Below are 18,860 nucleotides of genomic sequence, written 5' to 3'. Positions count from 1 at the left end.
TATTGAGATCTGGGTGTTGGCTGCTTACAAGCACATGGCATATGTTATATCAAATAGTTCCTTCATTTTTATTTATTTTTTCCGTCTCCAGTCTATATCCTCACATTATTACTATCTTTTTATATAAAATATTTTCTATTCTACAAACAATGTTTTAATCTATGGTTGATTGAGCATGCATACATGGCACACTCTTCACGAATTTATCCACATGAATTGTTATCGGCATAGTTCATAGTTCATACAGACTATAGAAATTCATGTATTGGAACGAACATGTTATAACTCACAAATTATATCCACCTCACAAATTCGTATAGTGCCAATAAAGTAAGTTAATTACTCATCTGAATTTATATAGTGTTCGCCATATGTTATCTCTTAATTAAGGTCGACTTTTTGTTTGTCCTTATTGTGGCTGTCTACAGCATCACCTTTAGTGTGTGGCAGCAACGACTGGGGACTGTTATTCTAATTCAAGTATTCAACCGTATACAATTGGTTCTATATGTCCAAGATTCTGCACTGACTTTGCTATGATAGATAAAGGTCCACAACTTCAATTAATACAAGACAATGGTGCGCGGAAGTCGGCTGTCGGATTTCGAAGCCTAGACACAAATACAAAATGACCTTAACCCTTTAAAATATGACCTGCTAAACTGTTCCAACAGGAGGAGTTATATTGGTATAAACGGACTAAAACTATAAAGACACTAAAATATCTCTTGAAAAGGTATAGGGTTATGGTTGCTTTAATATACAGATTCTCAACCAGCAAAACATGGCTGTCCTACAAACTCTCTCAAGTCGTTAATCATTTTAATAGCTTGGGAACTTTGGTGCGAAAGAAACGCTAGAATTTTCAGGCAACTTGGTTCCACTCCTGCCACCATCATCGCCAAAATAAAAGAGGAGACAAGGACCTGGGTCGTGGCGGGAGCTGTAAAGCTCACAGAGATCATCCCTGCAAGAGAGTAGGCGGTATTGCTCTTCTTTTGCGGGCCAGCTGTTTTGCCGGACCCTGTATAATCTGAGTCCCTTGTTTTGTGAATCTATTTTTACTCCTTTTCTATCAATATAAAAGTGGCAAAGCTTTTGCCCTTCCCTTCAAAAAAAGAAACTTACCTTTGAAATTGTTTTATCAACTACTATCGAGGGCTATTTGGATACCTGGAAGTCCAGGTTACGAAGACTACAAAATCACTGGTTATGTCGAAATAAGTCATGAAGAACTATGTCAGTCATTTTCCATTTCCATTTAAAATGATAGTAAAAAAGCACACATTATTACTATTTTCATTTCAACTCAGACATAAAACTACTAAGCTTCATTTACACTTCCATTCCATCCAATCAGCAGCTCACTAGTTTAATTGCTAGCTGGACACTAGACTTCAGGCGCAGGAGAAATGATGTGTGAGTTAATTGTATAAGAGTGACTGTAGTGGAGGAATTTTTATAAGGTGCTGATTCTAAACCCGATTTTCTAAAACGACATAAATATAGCGGAACTAATAAGGGTAATCATTGGTGCCGATTTTAACAAGCACCAATGACACCTCAATTGGTTTCTAGAACTGGCACCCCACCTATATAGGGGTGTACCTATTTTTTTAGTTTCATTTTTTAGACATGAAAAATAAGCCAAAAAAATATTTTGTATTTTGCTAGTGTATGCACGGTCACACTTTGATTCCCATAACTGCTAGCTGGACACAAAAGATAACTTTAGGCGCAGAGAAATAATGTGTGAGTTAATTGTACAATAATGACTATAGTAGAGGAATTTTTATATGGTGCTGATTCTAAACCCCATTTTTTAAACCGACAAGAATATATCGTAAGTAATATGGGGGAGTTACTGGTGCCGATTTCAAAAAGCACCAGTGACACCTGAATTGGTACCTAGAACTGGCACATATAACAATAGGGGTGTACCCTTTTTTATTTTTTAGGCGTGAAAAGCTGAATCTTTTTTTTATTTGCTAGTCATGTATACACGGTCACACTTCGGTTCTCATAACTCAAAAGATTTTATACATAATATTTGAGCGCATGGGGTTTGTAAGACACCCCCAATGGTGTCTACAACCGACACCTACAGGGGATGTACATGTTTTTTATTTTTAGGTGTGAAAAATAGACCAAAAAATTATTTTGTATTTCACTAGGTAGGTAGCTATACATGGTCACACTTCAGTTCACACAACTCATAAATTTTTTCACGTAATATCACACGTATGTGATTTGCAAGATTTGAATTCAGATTTCTCTCTTCACCCAAAGCCTACTGACCATCTTACCTAGCTAACACTTGTTGTCTTGCAAGCAAATACTTATTCTTTGAAGAATACTCTCATCCAAAACTCATCATACATATTTAGCACCATTATGAGCTCAAATGAAGATGTTGTCAAAAGAATATTGCAGATCTCCTACTTCAATTTTCACCGCTAAACCTGAGAGTACTTACACAATTGCAGCTCAATCTCAATCTCCATTGCTTGTATTGGATATTGGTTTATTGAGATTTGAGTATTGGCTGCTAACAAGCACATGTTAGGTGCTAAATGGACCTATGGGGTATTGGGACTTTTTCCTTAAGTTATTAATTAATGCAATAAAAACATTTGTATTGTAATATGTGTTATAGTCAGACTATTTTCTTAAATCATTAATTCACGCAATAAAAATATTTGTATCATAATATGTGTTTTAGTGAGATCACGATTGTGCTGCTAATTTCGTCTCTTTAATCATGTGTTAGGAGACGCATTCATGGATATGTGGGTGTGACATTGCGTGTCTATTGTTGTGTGCATGTGCATCTACTATGTCATCCAACTCTTGGATGGTGTGTTATAGAAGACACATTTATGGGTGTGTGGGTATGACTTTGCGTATGTAATGTTGTGTGCGAGTGCATCTATCATGTAATTCAAAATATAGCCATGAAATAAAATTAAAGTAAATGTGAAACAAACGTGGCCTGTTTGCCCTAACTATTATATCAGTAGTGGTTTTACTATTCGGAATTAAAAATTAAAAGTTGAGGGGACAAAGTTCTAGGAAATCCCAAACCAAGTTTTCAGACAGTTTTAACATTAGACATATACTTTTTAGGCTAAACATTGGAGATATTTTCACTTAATTTTGAACAAAATTTTACTAAATTCGAATTATTTGGCCAGTGTCACTTGCTGCCAGGACCCAACATAAATCCAAAATATATTAAATCCAGAAATTCGAGCCAAAATTTCAAAGCCAGTGACTTCCACCGGCTCGGTCAACTGTATCTTTGTCACGATGTCATCCCGCTGGTGGTAGTTTTGCTGACTATAAGAATGTCCATATACTGTTCACCTTGAACCCGATCGATCAGTGAAAACGCCATGGCTGCGCTGGTGGTGTTGTGGCCGACCCTACTACCACTAGTTCTGCTTGCAAATCTGCTTCCCCTGCCCCGCCATGGCCGCGCTCTGGAGCTCATGAACTGGTCATGCAACAACGGCAGCTCCTACGCCGCCAACACCACCTACCACAGCAACGTCCGCGCCGTGCTCACCCCGCTGTCCGCCATCACGCCCAACTCCACCGCGCGCTTCGCCACCGCGTCGGCCGGGCGTGGCGGCGCGGACGCGGTCTGGGGCCTCGCGCTCTGCCGCGGCGACACCGACCGCGCCGGGTGCGCGTCCTGCCTCGCCGCCGTGCCGGCCGTCGCCTTCGGCGATTGCCGCGGCGACAGGGACGTGGCCGTGTTCTACGACCGCTGCCTCGCCCGGTTCTCGTACGCGGACTTCACGGCGAGGCCCGACAACACGGAGGTCCTGATCGGGAGCCCCAGCGAGAACCGCGTCACCGTCGACGCCGGCCGCTTCGACGCGCTCGTGGCCCGCCTCGCCGGCGCGCTGGCCGACTGGGCGGCCTACAACTCGACGTGGAGGTACGCCGCCGGGGTGATGGCCTCCGGCGACGGGTTCACGTCGACGACGGAGGACATGGTGCACAACATCTACGGTGTGGTGCAGTGCACGCCGGACCAGGCGGCTGCGGCGTGCCGGGCGTGCCTGGAGGCGCTCAGGGTGGACATGCCCAAGGTTTTTGCTGGAAGGATAGGAGGGAGGTTTGACGCCGTGTGGTGCAACCTCAGGTACGAGACCTTCCTCTTCTACGACGGTGACCCAACGGTGAGGCTCGCCGCGTCGCCGTCACCTGGATCATCGTCATCGCCATTGCCGTCGCCGTCACTGTCACCACCGCCGCTAGAGGGTAAACTTTGCATTCGTTTCCATTTTTGTAAAATTATTATTTATTATAGGTCTTACATCTTGACCACGCTAATATTAGTATTAAAACGTTATATATTAATTACCGGAGGGAATATAACTATGATTATTGTATTATTGTTCTGAGGTAGTAATAATGTATTGCACTTAACTGCATGCAGGAAAAAGGAGAAATCGCCCAAAAAATGTAGCAATTGTTGTTGTGTCTGTCCTTGCTTCTCTAGTTGTACTTCTGTCTCTGCTCTCCTTTTACCTCTGGAGGAAATTGCAAGCGAAACAATGTGAGTGTGAGCCACATGCTTCTTCTAGTCCTCCATTTTCTATTCAATATGTACTAAGGACTAACAAAAACGCATATGGTCAATGCCAACATAAGAAACAGCCATAGGTTCGACCACTCTATGTACGCAGTTGCAGCACAACCGACTGAACCAAGAGCCACCCATAGTTTGGATTGGAGAGTAAAACAACTCGTGCATTAGTGATTAAAAGAATTTCCCGGGCATTAGGCATGTGGAAAATATTTTTTATTTATCCAAAGAGCTGAAACTAGAATAGCTGAGTGAACTTAGAACAAAATGATTAGAACATCAATGGACAGTGATTTTAATCACCCGAGTGGACGTTTACTTGTTTATTGTATGTTAACTCATGGTAATGTCTGGTGATGATGAAAAAAATGTGTGCGTATAATGCAGATACCGATGAGAATGATATCTATTCAGGGTCACTTCTCTTTGACCTGGCAACACTAAGAAAGGCAACAGCTAGCTTTGCAGAACATAACAAGCTTGGTCATGGTGGTTTTGGAGCAGTATACAAGGTATATATACCTTGTTGCTGATGTTGATATGAAAATACAAATGAGAAATCTGCTGATATGATCTGACATTATTACTTATGTATGTTAGGGGTTTTTGCCTGATGGACGTGAAATAGCTGTGAAAAGGCTTGACAAGACATCAGGACAAGGCCTTGAACAGCTGAGAAATGAGTTGTTATTTGTTGCCAAACTCCGGCACAACAATCTTGCAAAGCTTCTAGGTGTTTGCATCAAGGGGGAGGAAAAGCTGCTCATTTACGAGTACCTACCAAATCGAAGCCTTGACACCTTCCTTTTTGGTAACAACATATACACGAACTTGATCACTGCATTCCACTCTGATACACTAGTTAGTATTCTTTGCTACAATAATTACCATTATGCAGACAAGTGACAACTAGTAGCATGATTGGGTAGTGGATAGTAACTGAACATAGTTTTCATGAATAATAAATTTCGTATTTGGTAGATCCAGAGAAGCGAGGACAATTAAACTGGGAAACAAGATATCAGATCATACATGGGATAGCACGCGGCCTGCTCTACCTCCACGAGGATTCTCAGATAAAGATCATTCATCGTGACCTCAAGGCCAGCAATGTATTGTTAGATGCCAACATGAACCCAAAGATCTCCGACTTTGGCTTGGCGAGGCTATTTGATGGTACTAAAACTGCTAGTATCACAAACCATGTCGTTGGGACGCTGTAAGAAAATGATGAGACTCCGACAAATTCTTTCCTTACTTACATGCTGCTCTCTGGTTATAACGCATAAATTGTTTCGAATATACATATGTAGTCAACTTATGAAACTTGAGAAGAAATTAATTTTAGTTAGTTAGATTTTGCACATAAAAATATAAAGGTTATGTATCAGAATTTCAGAATTTATTCATAATCTGGAATGCATGCATGCAGAGGATATATGGCGCCAGAGTATGCAGTTCTTGGACATGTATCTATCAAGTTAGATGTCTATAGCTTCGGAATTTTAGTCCTGGAGATTGTGACAGGAAGAAGGAACACTGATGTGTCGGGTGAAGTGGAAGAATCTAACAATCTGCTTAGCTATGTATGTCCTATCCTACTATTTAGCAAGAGTTATACAATTTCCTAGAACTAATGGCATTTTCCGTGCAATAAGACTTGATAACCATGCAATATTTCAGGTGTGGGACCACTGGGTGAAGGGGACGCCACTAGAAATTACTGATGCATCACTGCTTGGTGATGGCCACGGCCTATCAGATATGGAGCTGCTCAAATGTGTCCACTTCGGGCTCCTTTGTGTCCAAGAGAACCCAGTGGATCGGCCAACAATGCTCGACATTCTCGTCATGCTTCATGATGTTGACACCAATAGCTTTGTTGCACCATCAAAACCTGCGTTCACCTTTGCGCATGGTGGGAACACGACAAGTTCTAGCCAAGGTGTTGCCGCATTATCAACAAATGAAGTGTCCATATCAGAGTTTGTTCCTAGATAGAATAAAAATTACATTTATGCCACTCTGAACTACGTAGAGATATGCTGCTGTTTAGTTGGGTCTTAGAAGTATATCACTCCAGAGGTACATTTATTTTCTTATATACCTTTTACAGATGCTTTACCTTTTATCTTAAACCAATTTGCATAGCATATTACTGAATATATTCGAATATGGACTATGTATCACCCCCTTTTGGTGGCCATGATCCACCAGGTCCATACGCATTCAAGGAGATGCAAGGTTTGTTTTCCTATAACAGCCCAAATTACTTGGTCAAAATCTGTTTTACATTGTTTTGGTTTTGCAAACAAGTTTGTCATTAACCCGGGTCGATGGTCACACATCCCCCATGTTGGAGCATGATATATGCTGGCTAGCCGCCCAGGAACCAGGTCATGGTATTCTTCTACACTGAGACCCATTGCTCTAGCTACACAGGGGGCTGCCATGTGTATCATGTTCAGTAGGGTCAAGTGGTTCCAGGTCACCACTTCCTAGAGTTCTCCACATAATCATACCTAGGGAGGATGGCGGAACCCTGCACTACAGGTGACGTATCATGAGGGCCCCTTGGTAGGATGAGATAGGCCAAGTTGCCTGGTCGCGTACCAAAAACAGATAGATGGGTATCCATCTTAGGTTATTACAACGTCTTTGGAAGCGATGCGCAGGCTGCAAAACTTGTCCATCGCATGAACTGCAGATTTCCTTAACTTGCCTCTCAGCATTAATGTTGAGAGATGCAGTCTTGATCTCTCTCAGATGTTGCCTTTCAAACTCACAAGGGAGAGAGAAGACTAGAGGTAGCCCAACGTTGAGCCCAATAGGAGTTACCCTAGGCTTCTGATGGTATACAGTGCTTTGTGTCTCTCATTGGAGACACAACCAACTATTGAAGGTTATAAAAACCCATCCTAGATCCTGTAAAAGGGGTTAGACACTGAACTCAGGAAGGATACTAGGCTCCCAAAGCTAGCTCAAGAGCTCCACAAGGCTTGTACAGATTTCTCAAATAGTGATGAAAACCATGAGTAGAGTTGTTATATATCCTTCAGGAGGCCTCAACCTATATACATGCTTGTTATCTCTTGCTTGCGAGCACACCCGGACACAACTGCCAGCACCCAAACCATGGTTGATCCCTGTGTCGTGATTTCTCATATCTATCAGTGCATGACACCGACAATTTGAATACACATATGTCTCATGTGTGGCCGAGTTGGACTGTAGAACATGTCACACTTGAACTATATCTTTCGCTTGGTTAATTGATGACATGGTGGCATTGAGAATGTCTTATAAAAGGCCTTTGACTTCATTGCCAGCCAACTTTTTAAAATGTGAATAAATCTAATTCATAATTCATGTTGTAGCGCCCAACAAGGGTGGCTCCATCTTTTGTTAAGTTGAGATAACTATGTTTGACAAGAAACATTCATGATCCCACTACAACAATATGAAATGTTTGCGTTGTGCCTTAGCAATCGATACACCTCTCTAAATATTATTGATCTTGCCAGTGTAGATTAATTTTATTCCAACAAGTGAATAAAAAACAAACAAGAACAAGATTAAATAGCCAATAGCAAGATGAAGGTTTCAACCCAAAAGCAATCTAAATTTCAGATAGCTAGATGAAGGTTTCGAATTGATAAAATCTCTACTACTTTAAAAGCGGAGTTCTCCTCCTCCTCCTCCACCATTGTACTTTACCACCACGTAAAAAAACCACCCCGCCTAAAAAAAATGTCATCCCACCAAAATTGAACCTATAAAACCATTCATCTGCCTCTCACAGTCCCATTGCAAAGCGAAGGCGTAGTACTAGTAAAAGGTATAAGATTTAAAGATCGAGTTTGCAAAAAAGGTTTTGGTAAATAATTATTAATTCCTTTCATTTGTAAAATAATTCTTTAAAGGAATATAACTCATATGAAAGGCTTTTTAGGAAAACAATTAGTATTTCCTTTTATTAGCAAATATTATCTTAATTGATATATTTCATAATCATGGTTCTTTAATAACTATTATTTTGAATCCATAATTGAATTATATTCCCAATTTTCATTATTTTGGCACTGGCAGAACAGGAAAAAGAAAAGAAAATCAAATAAATTCCAGCATGAAGAAATTTTGAAAAAGATTTTTGATTATTCCAAATTTTTGTTTACGTATTTTAAATTCGAAATTTTCAGGGTGTTATAGACACTGTGCTAGCCTCTCCTCACCGATCCGTCTTTCTCCACGTCTCAGGCAGTTGCCGCCTATTTCACCTTGAGCTCAACTGATCCTAATAGAACTCCTCGACTCCAACCCCTAGCTTGGTCGGCCTTGGTGAATCCCCTTCCCTCTTTGCCGTGGCCGCTGGGCTACGTTTTCTTCAGCGGCCGAGATATCGCTACATCTGACCTCCACTTCTTCTCTTATTGTGATCTCGAGAAGATCTTCCCACTACATGTCTCTTGTTGCAGTTGATTGTCCCTCGAGAAGCCCAACCAAATCTGGTGAATGTGACAGCAGAGGACCTACGAGGGTCACGGTGATTTTGGCGGCAGCATGCTGTCAGGGGCCAAGATACCAGGAGAAAGCTACTCGATTCCCTTTTCTACTCCTTTTCAAATGACAACTATTGGAGAATCACAGATGTAGGAGGGAGAACCAAGTGCCATGGGCTGGGCCAGATTCAGATGTTAGAGAGGAGACAACGTGGTCCGAATGAATTGTGATGCTTCACAATTCCTAGGGATTTATTTGGATGGTTATTCTGAATACTTGGATTGATATTTTTAATTCGAACTTTTTATTTCAATCACAATTTTTTCAGAAGGTCAAGGAAGAGTGTCTTGACTGGAGAAGTTCTAACATTTGGGATGAAGTCTGAATTTTGGATGAATTTGAATAATTCTTGGAGAATGAAATGGATAGGACAACTAGGGAAGAATTCAAAGGGGATTCGAACTTAAATTTAATATTTGATTTCTCATCAATATCATAAATATAAATGGAGAAAGTGGATATGGTCATCTGCTCATTTGAGTGAGTGTTGATATATGTGGATTTCGAATAAATTTGGAAAAGAAGATGCTGATAGGAAGCGAAATTAAGAAAATTTAGAAATGAAAATCTGAATTTGCTTTCAAATTTCCAAACTGAGTTTAGGAAATTTATGGGGAAATTTTAAAGGAGGTATTTGGGAGTTTTGATCTAAAATTCAAAATAATGCGTTGAAGGAAATTTGGGAGTTTAGATGGGTAATTTGAATTTCAAATTTTAAATCCTGAGATTTTTAATTGAAAATCTTGGATTGGGATTTCAGGGTAAGAAGGAATGATTTAGTTGAGATCTTGGCACTAGGTCCAACTTTACAATTACTAAAATAACTTTTTTTAAAAAATAAATGGCAATGTAGAGTATATCTCAAACTGTTTTCGTTAGTTTTTTGTGCACGTTTGGATGTAAAACTCTTTGAGATGGCAGCATAATAGTACCACACAAGTAGCATATCGCACCTGAGAAGTTCACAAATTAATAGACAAAACTACGAAGTGTTGATCTGACCAGCTGGCCAATATCAATGATAGTGCGCGCACAAAATTAACTAGGGAAATTTGTCTATACATATATGAACATTGAGGAAATAATTGTGGCCAACAGCTTTACATAAGAGGTACAAAGATCATGCTAATATATGAATGCGTGAACCACAAGATTTGTGTTTTGAAGAAGTACAAGATACGGCAGATCGGCTGGCGGCTATGTATGCATACTATATTGGGCGTCCGGTGATTTAATTTTTACCTAAAGTCAACAATATATTTGTAATGTCTCACCAACCAGGATGTTGTGTTGGTCTATATATGATCTACCGTCTCCTTGTCAACCTCAACATGAGTGGCACCTGGTGTATGAAACAACATGCTAATTAGTAGTTATTTAGTGGCATTGTATAGATTATATTTATTATATTTTGTATACACAACATGCTAATTAGTAATTATTTAGGCGGCTAGATGAAAACTACATGTTATTAACATATAGACAGTTGTGTGTTTATAGATCTGTTCTATATAGTGTGTATCATTAACAGCGACAACTTTTATACCAATTATATACTTGCAGGCAATGGATCTATTGCTATTGGTTTTGTTAATTAAGGTGTAGTATCTATGATTCTCAATTTCTCATAATAATATTACACAGCTATATAATATAAAGTGATTCTACCTTATATCAACATGATTCTAAAGTTCATTCAAATAGATCATATCATCACCCACTGATAACTCACTAGTAATTATTAACATCTAAAGATCAACATGCAAATATGCAACATCATCATCCGCACTAACAAATATATCAAATCATTATTCTCCATATAATGTTTTATAATATTTTCAAGATATATCCATCCATTTCTATAGTAATTAACGCACTTTTCATCCGCAGTAAAGCGCTTGACATCAGCTAGCTTACGCTAATTATTGATATAATAATCTATAACCTGCATTGACTTACTCTAATCTTTACACTTACATCGGCTTGATCAAATTAATGTATTCGTGTCATCCCATTGGCGTATACTTGGAGCTCAGTTGACTTGAACCGGCCGGCCGTTGCACAACACTATAATTAAGTCCACAGCTTCACACATCTTCTCCTTCTATTCGATCGATTTTCCCAGACGCCATGGCTACACGCGTGCTATTGTCGTCGAAGGTGATATTAGCACTGGTTCTCGCGTCCCTCTTCTCCCTCCCGCGCCATGGCCGCGCTCTGGAGCTCATGAACTGGTCATGCAACAACGGCAGCGCCTATGCCGCGAACACCACCTACGACACCAACGTCCACAGCATCCTCGCCACGCTGACCGCCCGCACACCCAATACTACCACCGGCTTCGCCACCGCGACCACTGGGCGCGGCACGGACACGGAGGCGTGGGGCCTCGCGCTCTGCCGCGGCGACACCGACCGCGTCGGGTGCGCGTCCTGCCTCGCCGCCGTGCCGGCCGTCGCCTTCAACGAGTGCCGGGGCGACATGGACGTGACCGTGTTCTACGACCGCTGCCTCGCCCGGTTCTCGTACGTGGACTTCACGGCGAGGCCCGACAACACGGAGGTCCTGATCGGGAGCCCTAGCGCGGACCGCATCACCGCCGACGCCGGCCACTTCGACGCGCTCGTGGCGGACCTCGCCGGCGCGCTGGCCGACTGGGCGGCGTACAACTCGACGTTGAGGTACGCCGCTGGGGTGATGACCTCCGGCGACGGCTTCATGTCGACGACGGAGGACATGGTGCACAACATCTACGGTGTGGTGCAGTGCACGCCCGACCAGGCGGCGGCGGCGTGCCGGGCGTGCCTGGAGGCGCTCAGGGTGGACATGCCCAAGGTGTTCGCTGGAAAGATGGGAGGGAGGTTCAACGCGGTGTGGTGCAACCTTAGGTACGAGACCTTCGTCTTCTTCGACGGCGACCCTTCGGTGAAGCTCGTCGCGCCGCCAGTTGTTCCGGAGGATGGTATGAACTTCGCCTCGTGTAAAATTATGATAGACCTCACATCGTCCTGCACTTTTCACATAATCTCGAGAACAGTAATGTTGTTTTTGTTTTCTACCCCTTCGTCCCATAATAAAGTAGCATAGCATCGGATGAGACATTTCGCAGTATAACCAATTTGGATAGAACAGTGTCTGATTCGTTATAATTATATCTGAAAGTTTTTAGATAACTTTTATGTTAAAAGTTATATATAGGTAGTTCCTTTTTCAAGAAAAATAATACTAGTTTAATTTCCTTCCATGGCTTTCTTGTCACTGGCCGGATCATGGTATAAATATACTCTCTCCAGTCACAAATACTTCAAATTTTGAATATAATATATCTGCTCAAACTTTTGGAAGAACCATCAATAACTTAAATGTATACTTAGTTTTGAAACAAATAAATGGGTGTAGATTTGCTTTGGAAAATTTTACCGTAATCCTATAAACATATTGAAACATTTTAAGCTAATTCTAATATAAATTATAGTTACGGGCTCAGTTACGTCTCAAATATTATAAACAAAACATCAAGTAGTTTTGACTAGACGGAGTTTTAAAAAGACGACCAACAGCCAATACAATTAAACCACTGGTCCAAACAGCTCTGATTCAGTAATAATAAAAGAGGTAGCGCACGAGACTTAAAAGTGGATGGATGTGGAAGATAAGGGTTTATACATGTTTTGATGGATTTTATCTGCCGGATGTATTGCTCATGGTGATCTTGTGGTATTGTTTATGTCGATGTGCCCTTTGAGGGGACTCTCTGCGTGCCTTATATAGGTTGGGGGCAAGGTTACAAGTAGAAAGTCTAGGCGAATACAACTTTAATTATCTTCTCTGTATATAATAATATGGTAGTATTTAGCTTGGACCCTATACTCCACCTTGGGATAAAAGGTAACATGACAACCGAGTATTACTTTATCTTATATTATATGAATGCAGTCCGCCTCTTATATATAGTCGGATATGTACGCCTTGTGGATATCCACTACCCATATTCTTTAAGAATGCAATGTACTGTGGCAGTATGATATTATTTTAGTATTTGTAATTTCTTTTTGGGAAAAGACCAGTGGTTGAAGTTTCAAAATGAATAGCATCCATTATAAGTTATTTTGAAATGGATGGAGTATATGGCAGGTGGTTTTTAGCTAGTCATGTTAGTGTGTTTCACTTTAAAAAAGAATCCAATGTCTAGCGTGGGTTTGCTCTGATTGTCCAGACATAACGTGGCGTTACACTTAACTGCAGGAAAGAGGAGAAGCAGCCCCGAAAATGCAGCAGCAGTTGTTGGAGCTGTCCTTGGTGCTTTAGTCATCCTTCTGTCTCTGTTCATCATTTACCTCTGGAAAAAATTACAAGCAAAACAATGTGAGTTGAGTTTGAGTGTTTTGTGTAAGCAACATGCATCTTCTGGTGATTTCTTCTGCAATTTCTATTGGAAATGATTAACAAAAAAAATACATGGTCAACCAAATTGCAACAAGCTGAGCCAAATTAGATTAGATAGATAGATAGACAGACAGACAGACAGACAGACAGATAGATCTCCCAAGTCCTAATTGCCTTGTCCAACTGAGGTCCATCCATGGACTTAGTACATCATGGGGTACAGATTATAGTGGAGCATAACTGAAAATATATGGATCTTCATCGAGTCCAACAAGCTACATCAAGCATAGGGCTGGCGAATTGTTACAATAGACAAATAAAAACTGCCATTAGACAGATAAAAACGACAAAACATAAAAAGTCACCAACTTAAGAACTCCAAAGCTAGTTCACAGCCTGGAAACTACTGCTACGTACGTCATAAAAACATGATCAATCTAAACCAAAATCTAAAATCATGATGACTCCTAAACAATGGAGAATTAACTTATTTAACTTAACTGCATCCTAGATATGTTTTGGTTGGATCAAATCAGTCAAATTTGTACTATAACACAAAATCAACAATTTACGCAATACTGAGCAAAAATAAAAAGATATGAAAGAGCAGTACTTCTTATTGTGGGAAGATAATATTTATCATATCAAGATGTTTACAAGGTGAATCCACTATAGTAGTCAAACATGCATGGAGTAAACCCTAGCAACTATGTATTCTCGTTGTATAGTGCTTATATATACCTAATCAGACTATAAGGAATTAAGCCTTGAAAATTACATCTCTATCAGGATATCCTATTAGCAAGTTTCCACACATATATTCCAATCCATATCCAAATTTTCCATAATACACACATTTCTCATATATGCAATACAGAAACATCTCCTTCATCTGCACCGTATTCAAGATTGAGCATCCTGCGTGATATGCTTAACCTAGTAGACCTCAACTATCTTTGAGTCTAAATCCGATCCGTATCGGTGCCCACGCTCTATATGTTCCAAGCAAAGCCTACACATAGGACCGTTTTCCATGCATAAGTACTCTTCCCAACTTAATTAAAACTAGCACAAATGTAGTACATGTAACATACACAAACCATTAGACATTATCCACAACGCATAAACACAAAAATGAACGTGGATTTCCAAAAGTCCAACCTAAATGATGAGCTGAACAATCTGGTGTGCAGTTCAACATACCACTCTGCGGCCAGTTTGGTCACCACATATTTTTTTTTAGTTAACAACATGGTTCAAATGGTCCAAGAGTGGTTGTGTATGTATAGAACCTTGGTTGTGGCTCTAGTTGGATGCATGCCCATTGAGGCTGAAGCCTTGAAACTAGAAGTTTTGTTCCCATGTCGCGGGGACCTACTCATGGTGATAGTGACTTGAGCCAGTCATGCTAACATAAGTGATACTAGAAGTTAGGTCATATATGAATTGTGCAGACACTGTTGTGTTACATGCAGTCGGTTTAGTCCGACCATTTGATTTTGGTTATGGGGTAGGACAACATAAAAGGTAGAAGCTAGTTTTTAAGTTTTGTAAGCTTAATATCTTGGTTAGGACAGGCCCACTAAGATATAGGCCTAGAGTGTTGTTCTAGAGTCCTGTGGAGCCACCTGTGTGCTTTGATTGGGTAACCAGAAAAAGTAAGTTGTCCATGACGCACATACAAAATATTATGATAAAACTACAAAGCGCGAAGACAATGTTTGAACATCGACGTATTCATAATTCATGCCTATCTAGAATGTAATGTGTTTTTAATTATAATGCAGATGCTGCTGACAAAGATGTTGACTCAGGCTCACTTCTATTTGATCTGGCAATAATAAGAAAGGCAACAGCTAATTTTGCAGAACACAACAAGCTTGGGCATGGTGGATTTGGAGCAGTATACAAGGTTTACACATCTTGTTACAGTATATGATATGAAACTACCATGGAAATGTCTATTGATATGATATGAACCATTAATTTCAGGGGTTCTTGCCAGATGTAGGTGAAATCGCTGTGAAAAGGCTTGACAGGACATCGGGACAAGGCCTTGAACAACTGAGGAATGAGCTCTTGTTGGTTGCCAAACTCCGGCACAACAACCTTGCAAAGCTTCTAGGTGTTTGCATCAAGGGAGATGAAAAGTTACTCGTGTATGAATTCCTGCCAAATCGAAGTCTCGACACTATCCTTTTTGGTAAGACCATATACACATACTATCAATACATTTACTATACAATTATTATTCTATGCTGCAAGAATCATCATTAAGTTGACAACTATTACTATAGCTTATTATTCTCTGCTATGGGGTCCATCCTGTCACAAATGTTCGACATTTGGACTACTACGTGCGGTCAAACTTTTAAAACGTTGACGACCGTTGAATTTCGAACTATTTATTTTTGACTTGAAAAGTGCATAATTTATCTCCTAAACATATAGGGTTTGATAAATTTTTTTCTAATGAACATAGTAAAATTCAAACAAGAATTATTTTTGAACATGTTTTGCATGCGTGAACTTTTTTTTTTTACCTAGCAGACCCACAGAAGCGAGAACAATTAAGCTGGGAAACGAGATACCAGATCATACACGGGACAGCACGAGGCCTACTCTATCTTCACGAGGATTCCCAGATAAAGATCATACATCGCGACCTCAAGGCTAGCAATGTGCTGCTAGACTCCAACATGAACCCAAAGATATCTGACTTTGGCTTGGCGAGGCTCTTTAGTGGAACAAAAACTACAAGTATCACAAGCCAAGTCGTCGGGACACTGTAAGAACAAATGATCGATTGTGAAAAATTCCTTCATTCCTTACTAGGGTACACTATTTCGGTATTGAAAACATTTCTCGGTGGGTAGAAAATTCCGATTTTTTATATTTTCAGTATGTTGAACAAAAAGATAAGTTTAAAAAACTTTCGATTAAATTTAACCAGGTATTTGCTAAATTTAAAAATTGAAGTGTTCTTTGAGAAAAAACAACCAACTGGGATGCACCAATAAAGACAATGTTTGGGAATTTTGAAAATTGTCAAGTATATTCCGTAAATGTTTTATCCTCTTTGTTTCATGTATTAGTAACTTTAGTCACATGGGAGTTACCTATATATCCAATAATATGTTGGTTATAGTATAATTGAACAAAATTTTATGAATAAATAGGAATAGAAACTTGCGTTAAGATGCAGCTGCTAGGAGATAGTCACATTGCTTCTCATTTTAGGCATTGACACTGTAACGAATGCATACAGGGGTTATATGGCACCAGAGTATGCAGTGCTTGGGCACCTGTCAGTCAAGGTTGATGTCTACAGCTTTGGTATCTTAGTATTGGAGATTGTGACTGGAAGGAGGAATACCGATGTGTTCGACGCAGACGAAGAATCTAGCAATCTACTAAGCTATGTGCGTCCTATTGATCAATTGTTCTATGATTTCCTTAAAGTAATGGCATTTTTCATGTTGAAAGTACTCATCAATCTACGGACTAAACCTTGTGATGTTTCAGGTATGGGATCATTGGCAGAAAGGGATACCACTGGAGATCACTGACACGTTGCTGCTGCTCAGCGGTAGCCGGGGTTTGCAGGACATGGAGCTGCTCAAGTGTGTCCACATCGGGCTCCTCTGTGTCCAGGAGAACCCGGCAGACCGGCCGACAATGCTGAGTGTCCTTGTCATGCTTCAGGATATTGACACCACCAATTTTGCTGCACCATCGAAACCGGCATTTACTTTTGCGAATGTTAGGAACACAACAAGCTCTAGCCCTAGTGCTGCCGCATTGTCCGCGAATGAAGTATCAATATCAGAGTTCCATCCTAGATAGAACAAAATAATTCATTGGTGCCACTCTGAAATTACCACTTTAGAAATATGCAACTTCATAGTGGCATTGCCTTAAGCTCATATCTTTTTTAACCAATTTGCATTCCATATTGCTAATTATATTGGCACATAGACAAGAATGACATTTTCTACTCCGAGCTCTAGCTAATCTCAGCACCACATCATCCTGTCACCAACTCCCACAACAACCTATCCTTTCCGCCGATACATCCTTATCATACAGTCGATAATAACGCGTATGTAGGTTGCCACAGGAATTGTCTGAGTCTCAAGCCCCCACTTCTCCTTTGTACAGGAGCAGTATTACTTGGCATTGAATGGAATGAAGACACATTGTCACCACCCTGATTTTGGATGAAACTTATAGTTGCATCAGATATGTATAAAAAGTTGGTTAGTTATATATCTATGACTTGGAGTTGTACTAGGTATATTAGAACATATGTTAGGCCCATATATCTTAAGTCCCTCTTAAACATAGTAAAATAACCGGGCCGGACCAACGATTGAACCGGAAAAAACCAGAACCAGTACTCTCACTGGGTAGGTTTGCTTCAAAGATCGCCCATGCAAATGAACTGGTATAAACCCGGTGAACCGGACGGTTTATGCAAAAAACCGGTGACCCAGGCTATCCTAAACTGGTGGGTCGGCTAGTAGATGGGCCGACCTTCCAAGGCCCACCTCGCTTCCAGCAGCCCAAGTTCATTTATTTGCCTAAAAATGATAAAAAAAAGTGCTCTTTTGGGGATTCGTTCCCTGGTTGCCAATAGCAAGGATGTTCCCATCACCACTAGCTAGCTTGAGCTCCTTGTTTGGATAAAATTATGCGTATAACATGATGGTTCTGGTTCAGCATTAGACTGGTTGACCCAGCAGTCCAATCGGTGAACCGATGAACCGAGGGCTCAAGCAGTTCGATGACATCAAGCAATTCGATGACAGGTCCGATTTTTCTACTATGCTCTTAAATACTGAGGATCATCTGCGTAACTAAGGGCAACTATACCATAGGTGAATGAATATATGGCTTGCCAATGGTGGTTGATACCTTTATTTAAAAAAATTATAATTATGACTCTCTTAAAAAACACAGTAATCATGCTAGCTTGCAGTAAATCTAGCATTGATAGTCAATACTCCCATGTATAAAGGTTTTTTTGGTTTACCTTTGTTGCCAAATATTCTACTATTTTTGCGCTCATCTTGTTTGGACATCAGTGATTTAACTCAAGATTTCAATATATCATCTAAATTCACCATAAATGAAGGATATAGGGAGAGGCTCAGGTCAAACTGAGCACCAACAAACATATAATGTCAATATTGGCACACTGTTGACGAAAAAATCGAACACACCGGCCTGGGAGATCTGATTAGCTTCTGTGCAGGTCCAAATCTTGATGAGATGCGGGCATGCCAGTCAATTTGATCCTGCAACTGACAAG

The 18,860-nt window shown here is 40.4% G+C and overlaps 2 protein-coding genes across 2 annotated transcripts; both read left to right on the top strand.

Annotated features, from left to right (window-relative positions):
• The first annotated feature begins 3,395 nt into the window (after positions 1 to 3,395).
• Positions 3,396 to 6,601, top strand: LOC127785806 (cysteine-rich receptor-like protein kinase 44). The gene is made up of 7 exons (XM_052313195.1): positions 3,396 to 4,272; positions 4,451 to 4,570; positions 4,988 to 5,112; positions 5,201 to 5,411; positions 5,582 to 5,819; positions 6,033 to 6,186; positions 6,284 to 6,601. The coding sequence occupies exons 1-7, from the start codon at positions 3,396 to 3,398 to the stop codon at positions 6,599 to 6,601; spliced, it is 2,043 nt and encodes a 680-aa protein (XP_052169155.1).
• Positions 6,602 to 11,290: 4,689 nt separating this feature from the next.
• On the top strand, positions 11,291 to 17,392 carry LOC127785805 (cysteine-rich receptor-like protein kinase 44). The gene is made up of 8 exons (XM_052313193.1): positions 11,291 to 12,138; positions 13,416 to 13,525; positions 15,206 to 15,211; positions 15,334 to 15,458; positions 15,539 to 15,749; positions 16,097 to 16,334; positions 16,815 to 16,968; positions 17,072 to 17,392. The coding sequence occupies exons 1-8, from the start codon at positions 11,291 to 11,293 to the stop codon at positions 17,390 to 17,392; spliced, it is 2,013 nt and encodes a 670-aa protein (XP_052169153.1).
• Positions 17,393 to 18,860: the final 1,468 nt, after the last annotated feature.

The sequence above is a fragment of the Oryza glaberrima genome, chromosome 10 (assembly GCF_000147395.1).
Source record: "Oryza glaberrima chromosome 10, OglaRS2, whole genome shotgun sequence".
In the NCBI taxonomy this organism is placed as follows: Eukaryota; Viridiplantae; Streptophyta; class Magnoliopsida; order Poales; family Poaceae; genus Oryza; species Oryza glaberrima.
This window is presented reverse-complemented; position numbering and strand designations above follow the sequence as displayed.